This window comes from Gasterosteus aculeatus, chromosome 12, assembly GCF_964276395.1.
Source record: "Gasterosteus aculeatus chromosome 12, fGasAcu3.hap1.1, whole genome shotgun sequence".
Lineage (NCBI taxonomy): Eukaryota > Metazoa > Chordata > Actinopteri > Perciformes > Gasterosteidae > Gasterosteus > Gasterosteus aculeatus.
Window position 1 is genome coordinate 670,251 of NC_135700.1, and position 17,891 is coordinate 688,141.

At 48.6% G+C, this 17,891-nt stretch overlaps 1 protein-coding gene across 2 annotated transcripts; it reads right to left on the reverse strand.

Annotated features, from left to right (window-relative positions):
• Positions 1 to 435: 435 nt before the first annotated feature.
• On the reverse strand, positions 436 to 14,627 carry LOC120832257 (AP-2 complex subunit alpha-2). 2 transcript variants are annotated; one of them, XM_078085339.1, is made up of 22 exons: positions 14,327 to 14,627; positions 13,091 to 13,159; positions 12,263 to 12,405; positions 11,944 to 12,137; positions 11,400 to 11,529; positions 10,900 to 11,001; positions 10,719 to 10,827; positions 8,706 to 8,856; positions 8,355 to 8,523; positions 8,122 to 8,259; positions 7,853 to 8,035; positions 6,174 to 6,271; positions 5,776 to 6,007; positions 5,435 to 5,599; positions 4,801 to 4,931; positions 4,248 to 4,330; positions 3,993 to 4,083; positions 3,771 to 3,893; positions 3,565 to 3,681; positions 2,832 to 2,901; positions 1,622 to 1,756; positions 436 to 1,536 (listed from the first exon to the last, which is right to left on the reverse strand). In XM_078085339.1, the coding sequence occupies exons 1-22, from the start codon at positions 14,391 to 14,393 to the stop codon at positions 1,459 to 1,461; spliced, it is 2,778 nt and encodes a 925-aa protein (XP_077941465.1). In that variant the 5' UTR covers positions 14,394 to 14,627; the 3' UTR covers positions 436 to 1,458. The 2 variants fall into 2 exon arrangements, with proteins under 2 accessions (XP_077941465.1, XP_077941467.1); XM_078085341.1 differs by lacking the exon at positions 14,327 to 14,627 and adding an exon at positions 13,271 to 13,339.
• Between the last annotated feature and the right edge of the window lie 3,264 nt (positions 14,628 to 17,891).

Consider the following 17,891-nt stretch of genomic DNA (forward strand, 5'->3'; position numbering starts at 1 on the left):
CCCATTTCATCCCGGTCTGATTCGTCAACAAAATGCTGTCAATGCTCCGACAGGAACGGCTGCGCGTGGATTTGATTGGTAGCAGATAGAGAGTTTAAGTTAAACAGATCAGATGATAAATGGGGGAAGCTGCACATCAGCTCCTTTAGGTCACGACTAAAGCGCCTGTGTAGGAACGCCCAACAAACCTTTCAGCTGTTCTTGCTGCGAGATCGATAACGGATTTAGTATCACGTGGTGAATATGAAGCTCCGGCCAGGAGTTCAGCACGTGTAGCTCGATCCAATCAAAACACGCAGCGCCAAAGTTGATGTTTTTTCAGGGTTTATGACTAATTGTGACTTTCTCGAGTCTTTTCCAACACCCCGTGCTGGTGGTCTGCTGGTGCTTCAGAGCGGTTATTTTTATGTCAAGCATCAAACACACAATCGAGGATCATGATAAAAGTACACTTTATATAAAACAGAAAATACACCATGTAGAAACGTTGGCAGTGTTGTGTGAGGAGGTTTGTTTACATCACACGCAGTATTCTGGGAACACAAGCGCAGTTTCCCTTTGCTACCTAGTGTTAGAAATTGTTTTTACATTCCCGTTTAAATCAGAGTGCCTGAATTATATGAATAAACGTCGTGCACGTGTAGCTCAAAAAATACCATCAACAATTTGGAGCATTCAAAAAACTTATTTTGCAAAACAATAAACCACAATGCAAAGCAAAGCTTTTTCTCCTGAGATGAAAGACGAGTAAAATTAGTGAAAGAAAGTGAGGATGTCGAATCTCGTCTGTCGGTGCGCACGGCGTGGCAGGCCGCTGAGGAGCCTCCACCCTTTGGACGGGTCCTTCCTCGTTGCCCTCTGACCCCTGAGGGAGTAGTGGTGCACTCCTGCCTCATAACACCAACATGGGTATTTTTGAAAGGCAAAACTTGTTTTACACCCATTTCATATGCCAATCCAAAACATTTAAGGGAAGATTACATCATCAGTGGAAGACGATTCTGTCTCTCAGGGTTCCACAGCTCAACTTATGGGATACTTTTTTTTAACTATCAAGTGCAAAATGGTCGAGAAGTCATCTAAAGCTTCCCATGTCTGTGCATGCGCTTTTTTTACACACATAAGCGTCATGAAAGGCCATCAGAACAACAGGTTTCACCACTGGGATCACTGGTAAGCTTACACTGCCACTGAGGCCTCCAACCAACTCAATGCTACTAATGCAGAACAGCAGTACCTGAGCAATGGATCCACGGTGGAGAAGCGCGGAGCCTCAGAGCCTTTTTACACAGCCTGCAACGTCCGGCTAAGGTGGTCAGCCGGTTTAAAGCAGTGAGGTTAGTAAAGCTATGGTTCACCTCATTCACATGTGGAGTTAGTCAAATAAAAAAGAATTTACACTGTACAATAGCATAATTCTATCTAGAGACAAGGACAGTGACGGGCGCTGTGAGGGGTCTAAAACTGGTCGGAGAGAAGATCACACAGTCGCTGGGACACGGCCTCCCGGCTGGTCCGCAGGGTGAGACGGTACATCTGAATAGGACACACACACAAAGTGGCACCAGCTATATGACGGTTCAATGCGAGGAGCAGCGTGTGTGTGTGTGTGTGTGTTTACCTCTGCCTGCGTGTTGGGCTCCAGTCGGAGGAGGCAGCCCACCTGAGTGCTCTTCGTGTGAATGACCCCGGCTCCAACAAAGTTGGTGGGATTGGGATCCACCGCATCCAGCAGAGCCACACCAAAGCCTATGATCTACAAGTTACAGGAGACGCATCGAACAATCCATCATGCTGAGTTACTTGTTGTTCCTACAGTCTAAAGGCCGCCGCGTGTTTCTGCGTCTTTACGTGTCGACACACTGGTTTCACTTCCTGGTTCTAAAGTCCTGCGTGTGTTGCAGAGCGATTCACCTCCAGAACAACAGGTGGAGTCACGTGTTTTGTTGAAGACGACCTGGAGAGTCACGTCTCTGTGTGTGGAAGTCGCTGGTGGCTTTATTTATTGATCATAGACTTTATTGCCTCGTGCATCCACACTGCTGCTTTTCATCACGGACACATTTGTCCCGTATTTTCCTCCACAACTTTGTTCCCCTCGAGCAGCAAGCGGGAGGCTTGCGTCGCTTTGGACGCTAGTCTATAAAAATGGGTCGACGCACACAAGGGTCTGCGTGTCCTTGCGTCTCTCTGAAAACGCAGAAGCATAAACTAGGCTTGAGGAAGTAGGATGGGGGCCAGAGCCCTCAGTTATACTTTCAGTCCGGGGGGCAGATTCGCTTAAATCTTTCCTCTTTGATCCTGCCTGTAGTTAGGGCTGGCTCAGGTCAGCCCGGACCAGCCCTTAGTTAAGCTGCTGTAGGCTCAGACTGCCGGGGGACTTCTTAGGACACACCGAGCTCCTCATCACCAATTCAGCTTCTTCCCCAGAGATTTTGTGCCTAATATTTAGGTTTACAGAATCCTAAACCAAGTCTCACTGCACCACAATCATTTCCATACAGGAACATGATCCATTTTCGTCTGTTGGGGACTGAACTAAAAAAAGTCTAGAGGACTACAGACTGTAAAGCCCTCTGAGGCTAATTTGTAATTTGCGATTTTGGGCTATACAAAATAACTTGACTTATTCCATTGGTACGTGTCGTTTATGGGAACTAAACGGATCAATACCAGCAGAGGTCCTTCACAGTGCAGAATAACAAAAAGATGACCAATCCAAAAACAGCAGTCACTTCAGAGAAAGGCTGCTACAAATTCTGCATTATCAACCATCAATTCATGCAGATTTTGTCAATGAAGGAATGTGGTGAGCAGAATCAAGTGTTTACCTTGGCATTGGTAACATCTCTGTCCATTGGCTGTTTGGCTTTGAAGATGGTTTGAACCTCTTGCTGAGGCCTGAGGACACGGAGGAGAGAAGATGATCACTAATCTCCAGGAGGACACCAACAGGACTCCCCACTATACACTGCTGGCAGATGAACAACCTATTGGAGCTTTGTTCCACCTTCACGCTTGACCTCAAAGTGCAGTTTAAGGATCACAATCCTCTGCTTCACAGTGGAGATGTTCACCACCGGCGGCCCCTTCCACTCACATGAAGAGTGGCGTTTTGCTTTGACTTGAACTTCGTTTACTCTGAATTAGTTACAGCTGAATAAATCTGCAACTGACAAAACCATGTTAAAATAAGAAGATGTGTGATGAACAATGTTCAGGACCAAAGAGAAGCCGCCATCGGAGGCTAAGCCATATGGCTAGCTCAGCTAGCACGCCACTGTTCCAGTGACACGGAGGAGCAACACTGGATCGAGAAATTGAACTTAGATTCGGAGGCCAAATATGCATTTGGGATTTTGGGGGTGAAGCGTCCCTTTAAGAATTGATCTGATAAACATATGGACATATTGTCTGACAAAACCAACTAACTGACCACTCAGCAATAAAACACAACATGGTAAGAGGCATTCAGATCACTGTCAATCAGGTCATTGATCCACATGTCAAACAAACAGTGAAAGAAGAGCTGACAGGACGCAGCGATCGCACGCCGAGCCTTACAGTCCCAGCTGCTTCCAGCGCTGGAAGAAGTCCTGGGACACCATCTCTGTGGGCTGGAAGAACTTGTTCAGCATCACAGGGAGTTTCACCGCAATGTTCTGAAGAGCGCCGCCGTATCTGTTCACACACACACACACACACATTAGCACATGGAGCTAACCCACAGCACCTTGTGTGGAGCATAAGGTGCACATCCAGACACCGACCTGAAGTGGATGTCCAGTACCGGTGCGTCTGTGAAATCGGACACACACTCAATGTTGAGGATCTGCTGGAGCTGAGCCCCGCCTTCTACGGTGGGATCGACCGCCTTGGCGTGGATATTCAGCTGTGGAGACGATGGTCAAGGAGACACACAGCACGACGCACCACTGATTGTTCTTGGTGTTACTGTCAGTGACAAAGGGCTACGAAGCAGTGGAAGGATATGAGTCCTGAGAGCGTCGCTGCAGGTGACGGATGACGAAAAGCCGAGGAACTGCGTGGGCGTCTTGTTGCCGAAGAACACATAGATGCGACCTGTGAGCGAAACATCAACCATCTTTGAGTTCATTCGTTCACTTACTAGCATCCATTTAGTGGGATAGAAATAGTCCCATTTCCGTCCACCAGGGGGGGCTTTAAACCATCCCACTATTTGCCATGCTAGCCTGAGAAGTTACACACTGATGATGAGTACTCACCCAGGTTCTGCCTGTACTCAGACTTCAGTCCGATCTGCAGCAGCTGGTTCTCAAAGATAACGCCGTTGTTCTTACAAACAAACCTGCAGTCAAACACAACTACAGATTTAGGCCAACGGGTATCAGCCCCCCGTCTGGCGCTGCCCCACATGACTCGGGGAATATTCCAAGTCAGAGGTCTTATGAGCTTTTTTCTCTTTGCTACCAGAATAAGACCAGTCACTTTAAGGGGGGTGAATATTAATGCAAACTCTGATTTTACATTACAACGGTTTTTTGTTTAAAACAATCTTCAATTTCACATGAAATCTTGTGAGAAAAGCCAATTATATTGACGTGATTTAATGTAGAAAAGCAACTAAAGGGGAAAGGTCCATTGTCGTTTGCTTCTAGTTTAGAACGCTGTCCTCACGCTGCCTGACAGCGAGGTGAAGCCAGGGACACATCTACTGATAGTGTCATTAACCATAACGTAATGGAACATGCATTACTTGCGAGCACGTGAAACCACACGTTCCGCTACTCATCAAGCCAGTTCCCTTTAGGCTCCCACCTGGAGAAGTTGTCCTCAGACACGACCGCGGGTGCCGGGGTGGAGCTGTCCATCAAGACGTCAACCAGCAGACTGGCTGCGGCTGGAGGGGCGGAGTTCAGGTTGAGCAGATCGGTGAAGGGGGCGGGACCCTGGGACGACAAGAAACATCCATTTAACATGTCGCCATCGCAACACAAATGTCTCATTTCCCTTTGTGCAGTGTTCTACAGCTTCTTCACCTCGTGTGCCATCAGATATGCACGTCAATGACGCCACAGTTCCCCGTGTGGTTGGTCGACAGACGTCGTGACCCACTTATCACATTGTCAACACTCAAAACGTGTTACCGTGGGCTCTCTGTAGCTCAGAGGTAACTTCCACGCAGTGTATAGAGACTCGTCGGTCAGAGCCGTGTAACTCCAGCGTAGGAACACGGCTGATATAACGTGGGGATCAGGAGACGCAGAGCGCCTGCCACTAAAAGGAACATTTTAATGACTCATGTGACCTCGGCCCGGTCTGTTGGTCATCAGTGAAGGAGAAAACTCATCAGCAAAAGGTAACAGAACCGGATCCTAAGCCCGGTGTGGGTGTGATGAGGGCGTGTCACAGAGAAGCTGCTGGGTGCGTCAGCTCGGCTCTTGGCGGTCACCTTGTCCGTGCCCTCAGTGCTCTCGCTGTGCTCGCCGCTGCCGTTCACATTCCAGCGGGCGTCGTCGATGTCGGGCAGGTTGCCGGGGCCCTTCTTCCTCTTCAGCTTAGCCAGGATGGAGGACTCCCTCTCTGGGAAGGGAGGCATCTCTTCTAAGACCGTGGCCTGTGGGAGACCCGGAGAGAGAACTGGCTGTGAGGGGAACTGAGCAACGCAGACCACAGTGCAGCACAGAGAAAAGGATCCAATCACAACGTAAGCCCTGTTCAAAATGTTCAAAATGTGCATGTCCCTGTGAGAGAGAGAGGGAGCACTTGGTGCTTCCATTAAAGGTCACTCACCAATATGTCGGTGCTGGCGATGCTGCTGAGCCTCAGGTACTCGATGGCTCTCTGCTGCAGCTCCACGTCGGCGTTGCGGAGCTGGCTGTCTGAGCGCAGCACGTCTTGGATCGTGGCCTTTACCTCTGGAAACAAGTTGATGAACTTTATGTAGGCGGACAGCAGCAGCGCCCTCGTCGGCACGGAGCACAGGTGGAACTTGGAGTGGAGGAGATCGAACTGGACCAGAGGGCTGCAGGAGGAGACCAAGAGCAGACGGGGACACATTGACGTCAACGCTGCGCTCAATACATTCTGCTTTTCACGAAAACACCCGCGCGGCTGCACGCGTCTTGCAGAAACAATCCAAGCCCCCAAACAGTGACAATAGATTTGTATAGAATAGAGGTCGCGTTTACCTGGAGCGCGAGTCACCAGCAATAAGGTTGCCAAACTCCCCCAGGATGTATCCGCCCACCTTGACCAGGTTCTCGTGACAGGCGGGAGCCTGCAGCGCCTACGAGGGATCACAAAGCACGACGACGTCAGGAATGTACAGCGACGGCTACGGCACGTACGCCTGGAGACCACAACAGGTGGTAAGCAGCCAGCACACCGACCAGGTGAGCTCACAACAAGACAACCGCTCGTTCTCAAAGGAAGCCTCCTAGAGGTTTCCACTTGGGCTGAAGCACTAAACAATGGCCGACAGGTTGTACAGTGCACTACATCATATTTATGAATATATTAGGTTGCGATGTGGGCAGATGTGTGAAGAGTGATCAGAAGAGTCGCTTACAGCCGGTAAAATGTATGAATGTCAAGTTCTCCATAAGAGACAAGACATATTGCTTTATTAGTCCCACATTGGGACGCGGCAGCAAAGTGAGCACAAGATACGTGGTAAAAAACAAGAGCGGCAGCATCATGCTGGATAAAAAATGACAAGAATAAGAATAAACTTAAAGTGAAAAAAAATTGACGAGTGCAAAGGCCACAGTAGCTAAATACCAAATAAAGATACCACAGTGATCATTGCACATATAAAGGATTAAGTGTCCTGTGGTCGACTGGGTGCACACAGCCTGACAGCAGCAGGAAGGAAGGACTTGCGTACAGGAAGTCCACCATGGAGGGGAGGTGCTGCTCATCAGGGATGATCTCTTAAGGCCGCCGCATGTTTCTGCGTCTTTACGCTCCGTCGGGTCGACGCACTGGTTTCACTTCCTGGTTGTAAAGTCCTGCGTGTGTTGCAGAGCGATTCGCCTCCAGAACAACAGGTGGAGTCACGTGTTTTGTTGAAGACGACCTAGAGAGTCACGTCTATTTGTTTATTTATTTATCATAGACTTTATTGCCCCGTGCACCGCCGCTGCTCCTCCCGTAAACATTCTTCGTTTAATTGTATTGCTCGTATTGTGCTATGAAAACGGAAATGTGAGAAAAAGGCGACGACGCACGCAAGGAGGGAGGAAAAGGCACGCAAGGAACACGCAAGGGGCTCTAGCGTGTCTCTGAAAACGCAGAAGCATAAACTAGGCTTGAGTCCCGGTTAAGTTCTCTGTACTCCCGGTCATCCCCGGCGGAAAGGAGACCAACGATTGCACCTGATACCCAGATAGGGCTACAGGTGTGTTTACATTACTGCGTACTGGTCTTTTGCTGACTCGTCTGCATCTCATATGGCCTGTGTAGTCCTGTGTTTGTCCCATGTTGTTTTCATGTAGCACCACGGTGTCTCCTTTCGCTCTGTAATAACTGTACATGGTTAAACAACAGAAAACCACTTGACTTTAGTCTGCACCTTTGGATTATTTGCAATACAGAGTCAGATTCAACTCTTTCTACATTTGTGCTTTTCAGGTCCACATTGTGCCCGTCATTAAGAAAAAGAGAACTAGCAGCTTGATTTTGACGGCTTCCTGTAACATTCCAGGGAAGAGACGTTTCTGTTAAACGTGCATCCCGGAGAGAACGTGGAGGCTGCTGAGACGGGCTGGACCCAAGCATGGCTTCCACATGGTGGGGCTGCATGTGTCCTCCTGCTGTGACACCGAAGAGCGCCGAGCGACTGCTCTGTGACGGAATACATCCTCACCTCAAACACGGTCTTTGCTGCGTAGCCCTGGACGTCATCTCGGTTGATGACGATCTGGATGACGCGGTACCACACCTCCTCGCTGACGTAGTCGCCGGCGATGCGGATGAGGTTGAGAATGGTGTCCACGTACCAGGTATAATCCACGGCGTATTTCTCCGCCAGGATCGCCACCTTAAGCACCTGAGAGAGACAAAGCGAGCGGCTGAGGGAGGGCGGCGCACAGAGCGGGGAGCCCAATGGTGGAGCGGCCCGAGCTGGTGACCCACTATCTCCTCTCGGATGGAGTAGTCTGCGTTCTCCAGGTAGCTCAGCATCTCCGCCACCACCTGCTTGGAGTTGCTGCGGTCGCACATGGCGTAGAGCAGATCCACGGCCCGCTGGCGAACGCTCACGTCGCGTTCCGTCTGGATGGAAGAGCAGCGGGAAGAGAAATCACGACAAACGTCTGTGGCAGGTTCACCAGCTGCAGCCAAAGCCGCTCGGCTGAAGGAGGACTCGCCTTGAGGGATTTGATCACAGTGTCTATGTGCGTCTTCACGGCCTCGTGGGAGAACTCGGAGCTGGCCAGCGTGCACATGCTCTCCAGAGCCAAATAGCGCAGATTGGTCTCCCTGTGCTGCAGGAACTGGCCCAGCTGGTTGCAGGCTCGAACCAACAGGGTGGGCTCGCTGCAACAGACGAGATGCAAGGACTAGCGGCAGCGTTCCTAGGCAACACACACCAACACTTTAACACTACGGGACGGGAACCAATGGCGGCCGGGTTAGTCTTGGGACAGGAGGTTCAAAAGGGGAAGCGCAGTGTTACGTGTCTACAGACGAGAGCACAGAGACTCTCGGACGTTGCCGACCTGTCGTAGTGGATGATGAGGGCGATGGCCTCAAACAGAACGGCGTTCTTGGCGTTGGAGTGCTGCACCTTCTTGGACTTGGGCGGCTCCTGGGCTTTGTTGAGGATGGTCTCCAGACACTCGGTCAGGCGACTTCGCAGCGCCGCATCCTCTGCAGCGACAAAGAGTATGTTCTGAAAACCTCACAGCCGGGATCTAATCCCATCACAGTATTACGCCTACGAACTCCTTGTTTTATACCATGAATCACGTCACCGCACGTAATGTGGGCCCGGTTGTCTCACTAAACTCAGGACGCATTATCGAAAATAACTGGATTACATTTCTCCCCTTTTGACCGTTTCTACTACAAGAAGCACGCAGCAGTTTGCTGGGCTCATAGATGGAAGCGACCACGATGGAGGCGTCCCTGTTGGGGGGGTGGAGCCGCATACAGCATCACACATGTTATAACACGGGTAGATGAGATCCAGCGATCTGATTGGTTGAGAGGGAGTCATTGTTCAGCGATACGTGCGGTACCTGTTCACGTTGACCCGAGCGTTCCGTATCACTGCACTCAAAGCAACAGCTTAGATTTTGCGCGACAGTTCAGCTTTTAGCTCGGTGGTGATCGCCCCAAAAAACGTAAATCCCACTAATGACGAGCTCAGCAACCGGACAAGTGAGGAGACCCCATGCTGCGTACATGCCGGACCGGGACTAGTTTTCTCCAGTCTACTGAAATGAGATGCACGTTTGGTGCTGACAGGCAACTATTTACTTATTTATAATAAGCAATAAAGGTACTTGAGGCTGTACTTTATCTTCAATAATGTATGTAATGTATAATAAAAACAGTTGGAGGGTCGCACACTGTTATGTTATTATAAGTACAGCCTCTCGTACCTTGTTGCTTAGATAATCTCTTAGGAGCCTAAGAGTTAAGTAATACAGTTAATATGGGTCCCCAAAGTGTGCAGAAGGAATTGTGCCAATAAGCTACAGGGCTCGACGATAGAAGCCAAACCGACGGCAACGTGGCCTGGATGCTTCGATGTGCTGGTGGGACAGGAGCCGTCACAGGTTTCCTTTAAGGAGCATCAGCGCTCCTTTTCCTCTTCAACTGGTATTTCCAATTCAAACAGACACAAAGGCCCCCGACCTCTGTTGTGAGGGGTTGAACTGTGGAATGAGATGCCACATATTCTGACCTGCCAGCTGTGGTTGACCAACAGACACAGTGGCTGGTGGTTCACAGTTACTAGCTGCTCAGCATTTCACTCGCCACAAGTTTGATTTGATTAAAAGGTTCCTACGGTTTGCTACAATTCACTTGACAATTAAAAATATGTACAGCCACCAAATCTTCAGCGCTTATTCGTGTGTGAAGCTCCTTTTGTATGAAAACATATGCAACTGATTAAGACAAAGACTACAGGAGCAGCTCATAGAACTGGTGCAAAGCTCTGCCGTCCTCATGAGGACCAGGGTTCTATTGTCTCTATGCTAAGCTAAGCTACACACGTCCTGTATTCCTGCTCTGAACTTACAGCACGAGATTGGTATTAAACTTCTCTCTGAACCAGCGAGTTCCTCCTCACTGAGAGCAAAACACTCCACCAGATCTCCACTCTTTGCTGTCCTGCTCCTAAACGAGCTCTCTGAAGACATCAGGACCACAGAGAGCCTTCACATCTTCAGACTAAAGACACACCTCTTCAGACTCTACCTCCACTAACACACTAACTAACTGGAGCACTTATACTTATAGTGGCTCTTATCTACAGCAAGTTGTACATTGGTTTATTTGATGAAATTGCACTTTGTTTCTTGTTCTTCTGAGTTTGTACCTTATGGTTTAATGCACTTATTGTACGTCGCTTTGGATAAAAGCATCAGCTAAATGAAAAAAACTAAAATATATAAACGATATGCGTTTTCCAGAATATTAACATTTCATATCAGTGGTTTTCGGGGAGACAATACGATCAGACTGTACCCATGAACATAACCGGCCGTAGCGTCACGTACCAGGTGGGGTGTAGCACTGGAGCAGGCGCAGCAGTTTGACGGACAACCACGGCGCAGCAACAAAGTAGTACGTGTAGTCCTGTAGGTCGATGGACGCCGAGGTCACGATCTGGAGAACAAGGTCACACGTGAGTGCGTCGTTGTGCGTGTTGCTATTGTGCGACGTCAGAGAGAGACCCACCCTGCTGAGCCTCGCCACGGCCAGGGCGATGGACGTTTTGAAGTCCTCGGGACTCTTCTGGGCCAGAGTGGTGATGAGGCTGGCGGCCGCTGTCACCACCCCCTGACGGCACACGGACACACCTTACACAGCGATCCCACAGGCCAGCGGTGTGTCTGCGCCCGTACGTACCACATACTAAGCCGGCACGGCAGCGGCTACATGTTCACAGAAATGATACAGTAACCCAGAAACCCCGTTTAGTGAGCGTACGTCTCCCTACAGTGACCACTGGGACTGTAGCGTCGACCCGCCGAGCAGCACAGCGATGCATGTAGGAGACGTGCTCCATGGCAGGGAAGCACTGCTATGTGATATCGGCCAGATGTACGGAGGACGAGGCAACACATGAACGCGTTTTAAATAAGTGACAGAAGCCTAAACTGCCCCGCTGCACGCTCACACCTGGCTCAGTACCGGTACGCGCGGTGGATGTGGACCAGCGGCGTGGATTGCCTCACCAGGTGCTGGTCGTTGAGCAGATGGACCACTCGTGCGGTCCATTCCCCCATGGGGACCAGGTCAGGGGACGTCCTGTTGAGCCGCAGCAGACACAGCGCGGCACTCTGCTTCACGCTGTCCATCGTGTCCCTGACGGAGGCAAACACAGCAGCTTCATTCATCACGTCATTACACTTCCGGGTCCGAACGTTAGTGCCGGTCCGCACGAGTCATAGCGATTGTAACCTAAAGTGATAGTTTGGATGGTTTTTAAGTTTGGTATAAGATCGGAACTCGTAGTTGGTGGAATGCCGACGATCCGAACCCTTTAGAACAAACCAGCAGCCCGTGTGGGTTCGGCTAGTGTCCGTGTGAAGGAAGTCTAGTGTCTTTGCAGAGTGCATCAATGGACATGATGACTCAGAAAAAAGGGCTAAGCGGTAAAACGAGAACAATAAGTAGAATTAGGAATCGCTCCATCAACGAGTCCATGGACGCGGTTTCATCTGCTCGTGTGGACGCTGTTGACGCTGTGGTGGTTTTGAATGGCGTCTATGTACAAACCCTGCCACCAAGATGCTGGGAATCTGAGAAGCAAAGGCCTCGGCCATTTCTCTGCTGCCCACATTAGCGATGCAGTGCAGGGCCAGGTTCATGAAGGTGGGGTTGCGGCTGCTCAGGTCGTTCTTGATGCCGTTGTTGATGAGGCGGATCAGGTCGCTGTTGGAGTTCACCAGCACGGAGATGAACAGGTAACCCTGGAAGCCAGGAAGTTGAGTCAAAGCACAGTTCCCCGTAACAGGAGACGCGTGTACGCCGCCCGTTTGCACAACACGTTTGCATGACCTCTTCCACAACTGGATGGACACGAGGACCGACTTACAATCTGTTTCTCCGTGTACTTGTTGGAGCTGAGCAGGTTGACAGCCTCCATGTGTCCAAAGTCGATGTCATGGCCCAGAAGAAAGATGAAGAGCAGCTTGCAGACATACTTTTTCTTACTGTAGCCGTCCAGAGCTTTGTCTCCTATTCACACAATCACAGAATTATGGATAGAAAAGTGTGCATGACATTAAATATGTCCGTGGTCTGACGTTGCCATATCAATACAATCGGCATTCGGGTTGTTTACACCACAATAGTGCGTAATGAAAGAAGACACTTTCAAATAGCTTAACAATTTTAATCCATCCAGTTTTAAACGTTAAATGGTTCATTATTAACGCTCCCACTGAACGCTGTTTGCAGCAGCTCAACACAAAGGAGGCTGTTTACGTCACAGCAAACGCATCATGTTGTCGCTTAATTGGCCAGAAATAAAGATACACGGGAACCCAAAGGTGCGTTCATGTTTGCAGACAGCAAACTGAAATGAGCAGCGAGGCCAGAAGGCGTCTCCTTGCTGACTGGAGTCCTGCACTGGGATGCTAACAGCTCGAGAGCTAACGGCTAACGCAGCTGAACTCCAGCATGCTTGTGACGTCTGGAAGCGCTCTCCTGCAACGCGTTCTGCTGTTAGATATTTATTACCAAACGTTCAACTACCCCTGTGATGACGCTGGGCATAAAACCAGGGGTCGGAGGTCACACGCGTCTCCTCTGCACGCATATACTGACATGTGGGCGAAAAAAACTACACAAAACTAGGAATCCCCAGAGAGACACGGTTCTCCTCGTCCGGCCTGAACGGCAAACACAACTGTTCACCTACCTTTAAATTTGGAACGGATATTGGCCAGTTCTTTGTTTATCCTCTTTATCTCTGCCTCCTTGCTTTTACCTGCAAACAGACAGATGTTTAACGTGTTGCGTTCATGCTGCGGTCATACACTCAATATCGGAATTCTCCTTTGTTTTCGCTGCTCTGCTTGTTTCCGTCGAGTCCAGAGACCTTGAAGTAAGTGAACTCCTTTGCACGTCCAGTTCCCTGGTCGGCAGGTCAGTGGATTTTGAGGTCAAATGCTTGAAGAGAGAGATTATAAGTTTGTCCTACAGTATAAAATAGGTCAGCAACACTCTGAAAATCAATCATCAGAGGATACTTCTGTTCCCAGTGGAAGAAGCCCATCAGCTTTCTGCCGTGGTGACCAGGGTGATGCTAAGCTCCTGCTTGGCCAACAAATCACACAAACATCTTCCCTGCAGCAGTCCATGAAGAACGGTGGAGGTCCATGGAGCTACACCGCGGCCACCTGATGAGACGCGACTTCACGGTGTCCGTCTGATGGAAAACAGGGTTCTCCGAGTCCGAGCGATTAAACCAGAACTGCATAGCTATGGCAACACTCGCTGTTTGCTGAGGTGAAACGTAGGCACTGGGACTGGTTGCTGGGACAGGTTGCTGGGACTGGTTGCTGCAATTGATGTGAGGTGACATTCCCAATAAGATACATTGTGACGCCTTCTTTGACTTAAAATCATTGAAGGAATAAAAATCTGATAAATTGCTTTGTTCTTAATTGATCAAGTACAGATGTGACTATCAGACACATTATTAACAGCAGCGATCACAATCAATGGACGTTTAAATGAGTGCGATGGAGCAACGAGCTCCGTGTTGACCGTCCGGCTCTGGACGCGACTCCCCGCTGCTCGTCGCTACCTGACGGGCTCGTTACGTGGGGTGAGGGAGGCTTTCCGCCCGCTGGAGCTAAACTACAAACTTGACCCGCTAACTTGCACAATAAGCGTCCGTTTAGATGCTATCTGCGGGAGTCCGTGCGGGCCACGCCCTTCGGCTGACGTTAGCCGCTGGAAGCTAGCGGCTAACGTCACTCGTAGCTAGCCCGCGGAGCGGTCGTCCAAACCGGCCTCGGTAAATTAAAGTCCCCGCCGGGGGAACCGGGCAAAGGGGACACGCGTAGAGGACGCGTTCTGCGCGCCGCAGGTTGTTGCGGCAGTTAGCTTGTTGCTAACAGAGAGCCGAAGGGGATAAACAAACACTTACAGTTCCTGATGTCAGAGATGAACACGGCCAGGCCGCGCATCCCGTCGCCTTTAGAAACCGCCGGCATGTTGCTGAGTGGGACGAGTTCTCCTCTATGCTGTTAAACAGTCCAACTATGTGGAGTAACTTTGTTTCAAAGTTCGCTGCGGCGGCTCGCGCGGTACTGTGTCCGACAGGCGGCCCCGCGATGTGACCGAGACAGGAACCAGCGCGGCTGCCAACTCATTTTCCGGGGAAGTTGCTAGACACCGGTCAATTGGTTGCAAAAAGTTGCCAAATGACGTTGAGATGCCGTTGCGTGATGACGTCATTACGTAATAACGTAAAACTGCGTCGGCAAAAAATATGATTTGACGTTTGTCCGTTTATATTGGTTTGTTCATTATCACATATTTTAATCGTAATGTAAACACAACCCATTTTATATTGTTGGATATTTTTAAACGCAACACATGGAATTATTTAACAATTACACATTATCAGGAAACGTTATTGAACATTGGCATGTTTTTTCTTAGTACTAGTAAACCTTTTTTTGGTAGTTAGTTAACATGCTAAATTATAGATACAAGCTAATAATAAGGTGTATATGCTATTTTATTGAACAAGCAACTTAACTCAAATAATGTGTGCACTAGGCATCTGTCTCCAGTCAACTGCTGCCTGTGCACGAGCTGAGCGCCTGCTGTTGGAGTCACTCACGATGCAATTTTGCAGTCAGGCACATGTTGTTTTTGTGTCATTTAAAGAGAAAATGCGGGCGTCTTGGCATTTAAGTACCACTTGAATTGCTTGAAAGTGCAAAATACATTTTTTAATAGCTACATTTGTTGCTAGGTGCTGTTTGAAAAAAAGTTGCCAGGGTAGTCTGAAAAGTTGCTAAATCTAGCAACAAAGTTGCTACGTTGGCAACACTGGGAACCAGATGTCCACTGCCCCACTCGCACCTACTACACCCGCGAGGCAGTGATGGCAAAGTGAAGCTTTCTGGACCAGTGAAGCTTTCCAGCCAATTGTATTTCATTCAATGCATCGCAAACTCTCCAGTTGATTCAGAATTCTGCAGCACGTGTATTAACAAGAACTAAGAAAAGGGATCATATCACTCCTGTACTAACTTCTCTGCACTGGCTCCCTGTTAAATCAAGAATAGATTTTAAGGTACTTCTCCTCACCTACAAGGCACTTGCTCGTGAGGCACCGTTGTATCTTCAAGAGCTTGTAGCACCTTATTGCCCTACAAGGCAGCTGGGCTCCATAGATGCTGGTTACTTGTTGTTCCTATGGTTTTAAAAAGTAGGCTGGGGGCCAGAGCCTTCAGTTATCAAGCTCCTCTTTTGTGGAACCAGGTTCCACTTTCAGTCCGGGGGGCAGATTCGGTCAGCTCTTTTAAAGTAAAACTTAAAACGTTCCTCTTTGATTCTGCCTATAGTTAGGGCTGGCTCAGGTTAGTCCGGACCAGCCCTTAGTTAAGCTACTATAGGCTTAGACTGCCGGGGGAATTCTTAGGACACACCGAGCTCCTCTCTCACGCTCTCGTTCTACCATAATTCAAGTTTTATTAATGCACATCACTAATTCAGCTTCTTTCCGGGAGTTTTTTTTTTGTGCTTTCTCCCCTAGCAGGTCTCCGTAGATCGTGGTTCCTTCTGGACCCTGGTCCTGACACCTGCCGTGGCCCTGCTGACGCCTGCTGCTGCCATCATCATCATCATTATCATCATCATCATCATCATCTCTATTATTATTTTAGATATTAATCATATTACTGTACTCGTAAACCAACATTACCCTCTCCTTAAGTCTCTGTGCTCTCCCTCCCCACAGGCTTCTGTAGATGATGGTTCTATCTGATGGTGGTTCTATCTGATGGTTCTATCTGATGGTTCTATCTGATGGTGGTTCTATCTGATGGTTCTATCTGATGGTGGTTCTATGTGATGGTGGTTCTATGTGATGGTGGTTCTATCTGATGGTGGTTCTATGTGATGGTGGTTCTATCTGATGGTGGTTCTATCTGCTGGTGGTTCTATCTGCTGGTGGTTCTATGTGATGGTGGTTCTATCTGATGGTGGTTCTATGTGATGGTGGTTCTATCTGCTGGTGGTTCTATCTGCTGGTGGTTCTATCTGATGGTGGTTCTATGTGATGGTGGTTCTATCTGATGGTGGTTCTATCTGCTGGTGGTTCTATCTGCTGGTGGTTCTATGTGATGGTGGTTCTATCTGATGGTGGTTCTATCTGCTGGTGGTTCTATCTGCTGGTTCTATGGGATGGTGGTTCTATGTGATGGTGGTGGTCCCTGCAGTGGTCCTGCTGTGCGCCTGGTTTACTACTCACAGTTACTTGAATCATTCCTGTCATATAGTCTCATGTATTATACATTGTTCATTCTGTACACATGACATCATTGTAGTCTGTCCATCAGGAGACGGATCCTCCTCTGACGTTCTCACTAAGGTTTCTTCCCTTTTTTCCCTCTGGGAAGGGTTTTTCATTCTTTGGGGAGTTTTTCCTGTGCCGATGGAGGGTTTCGGGACAGAGGATGTCGTATGTGTACAGACTGTAAAGCCCTCTGAGGCAAATTTGTAATTTGCGATTATGGGCTATACAAAATAAAATGACTTGAATTGAATTGAAACTCTATGATGACCTCTGCTGTTGAAAACTTGTAATGCAAATGTATTGAACAGTATGGAAGTAAATCTTTGTTATCGGATTTTGAAAGAAAAAGATGATTGAATTTTTTGCAGTTGAATATTTATGCATTGAAATCATGTATCTGAATGTTTTTCAACATTAAAATATTCAACTGCAAAAAATTCAACCGCAAAAAATTCAACCGCCAATTGTTTGAATGTGGGAAGTGATTTACAGAGGAAAGGTCAGTGGGGCAGTGACTGTGCTTTTCGACAGGTTTGTTATGACAGGATATTGAGGTGCTTGTAGACACATGGGATGGGGCATAAAAATTATTATTGATTTTTATTGAGGAACACAATTTTCTCCACAGTATTGGGGTTGAGTCGGTTTCTCCCCAGAAAAAACGCGCTCACACGGCACGATGAGGCAGGAATGCTCAAAAGATTACGTGCTAATACAAAGAGATGTGGGTACGCATGTTTGTGTTTGACCCAATATTTTAGCGGGTCTTCACTCCGTGGAATGTTTGGCTCAGCCAAATATCGGGTGGTCTCCACAATAAAAATAAACATCCATAATTACACAATACAAATGACAGACTTTGCCTGCCAATTGCCAACCGTGTTAGAGGAAATCAAATTGAAGTGCTCCCACATCTCGGAGCGACCTCTCTTTGCCACAGGTTCCATTGTAAATTTGCGCTTTGCTACTACTAGTACTACTACTACTACAACAACACTGACTTTGACTGTATCAAACCGACAATCCCGAACCCTGTTTCCAGCCCATTGAATCAAATTGAAGCAGTCACGTGACTGTGCGCAGGAACGAGGCTTCGGACGTCACTGATCACGTGATCAGCAGCGAACGAACCGAGCACCGATACGTTTGCGTCGCCTTGCACTGGTTCATACTTCACCAC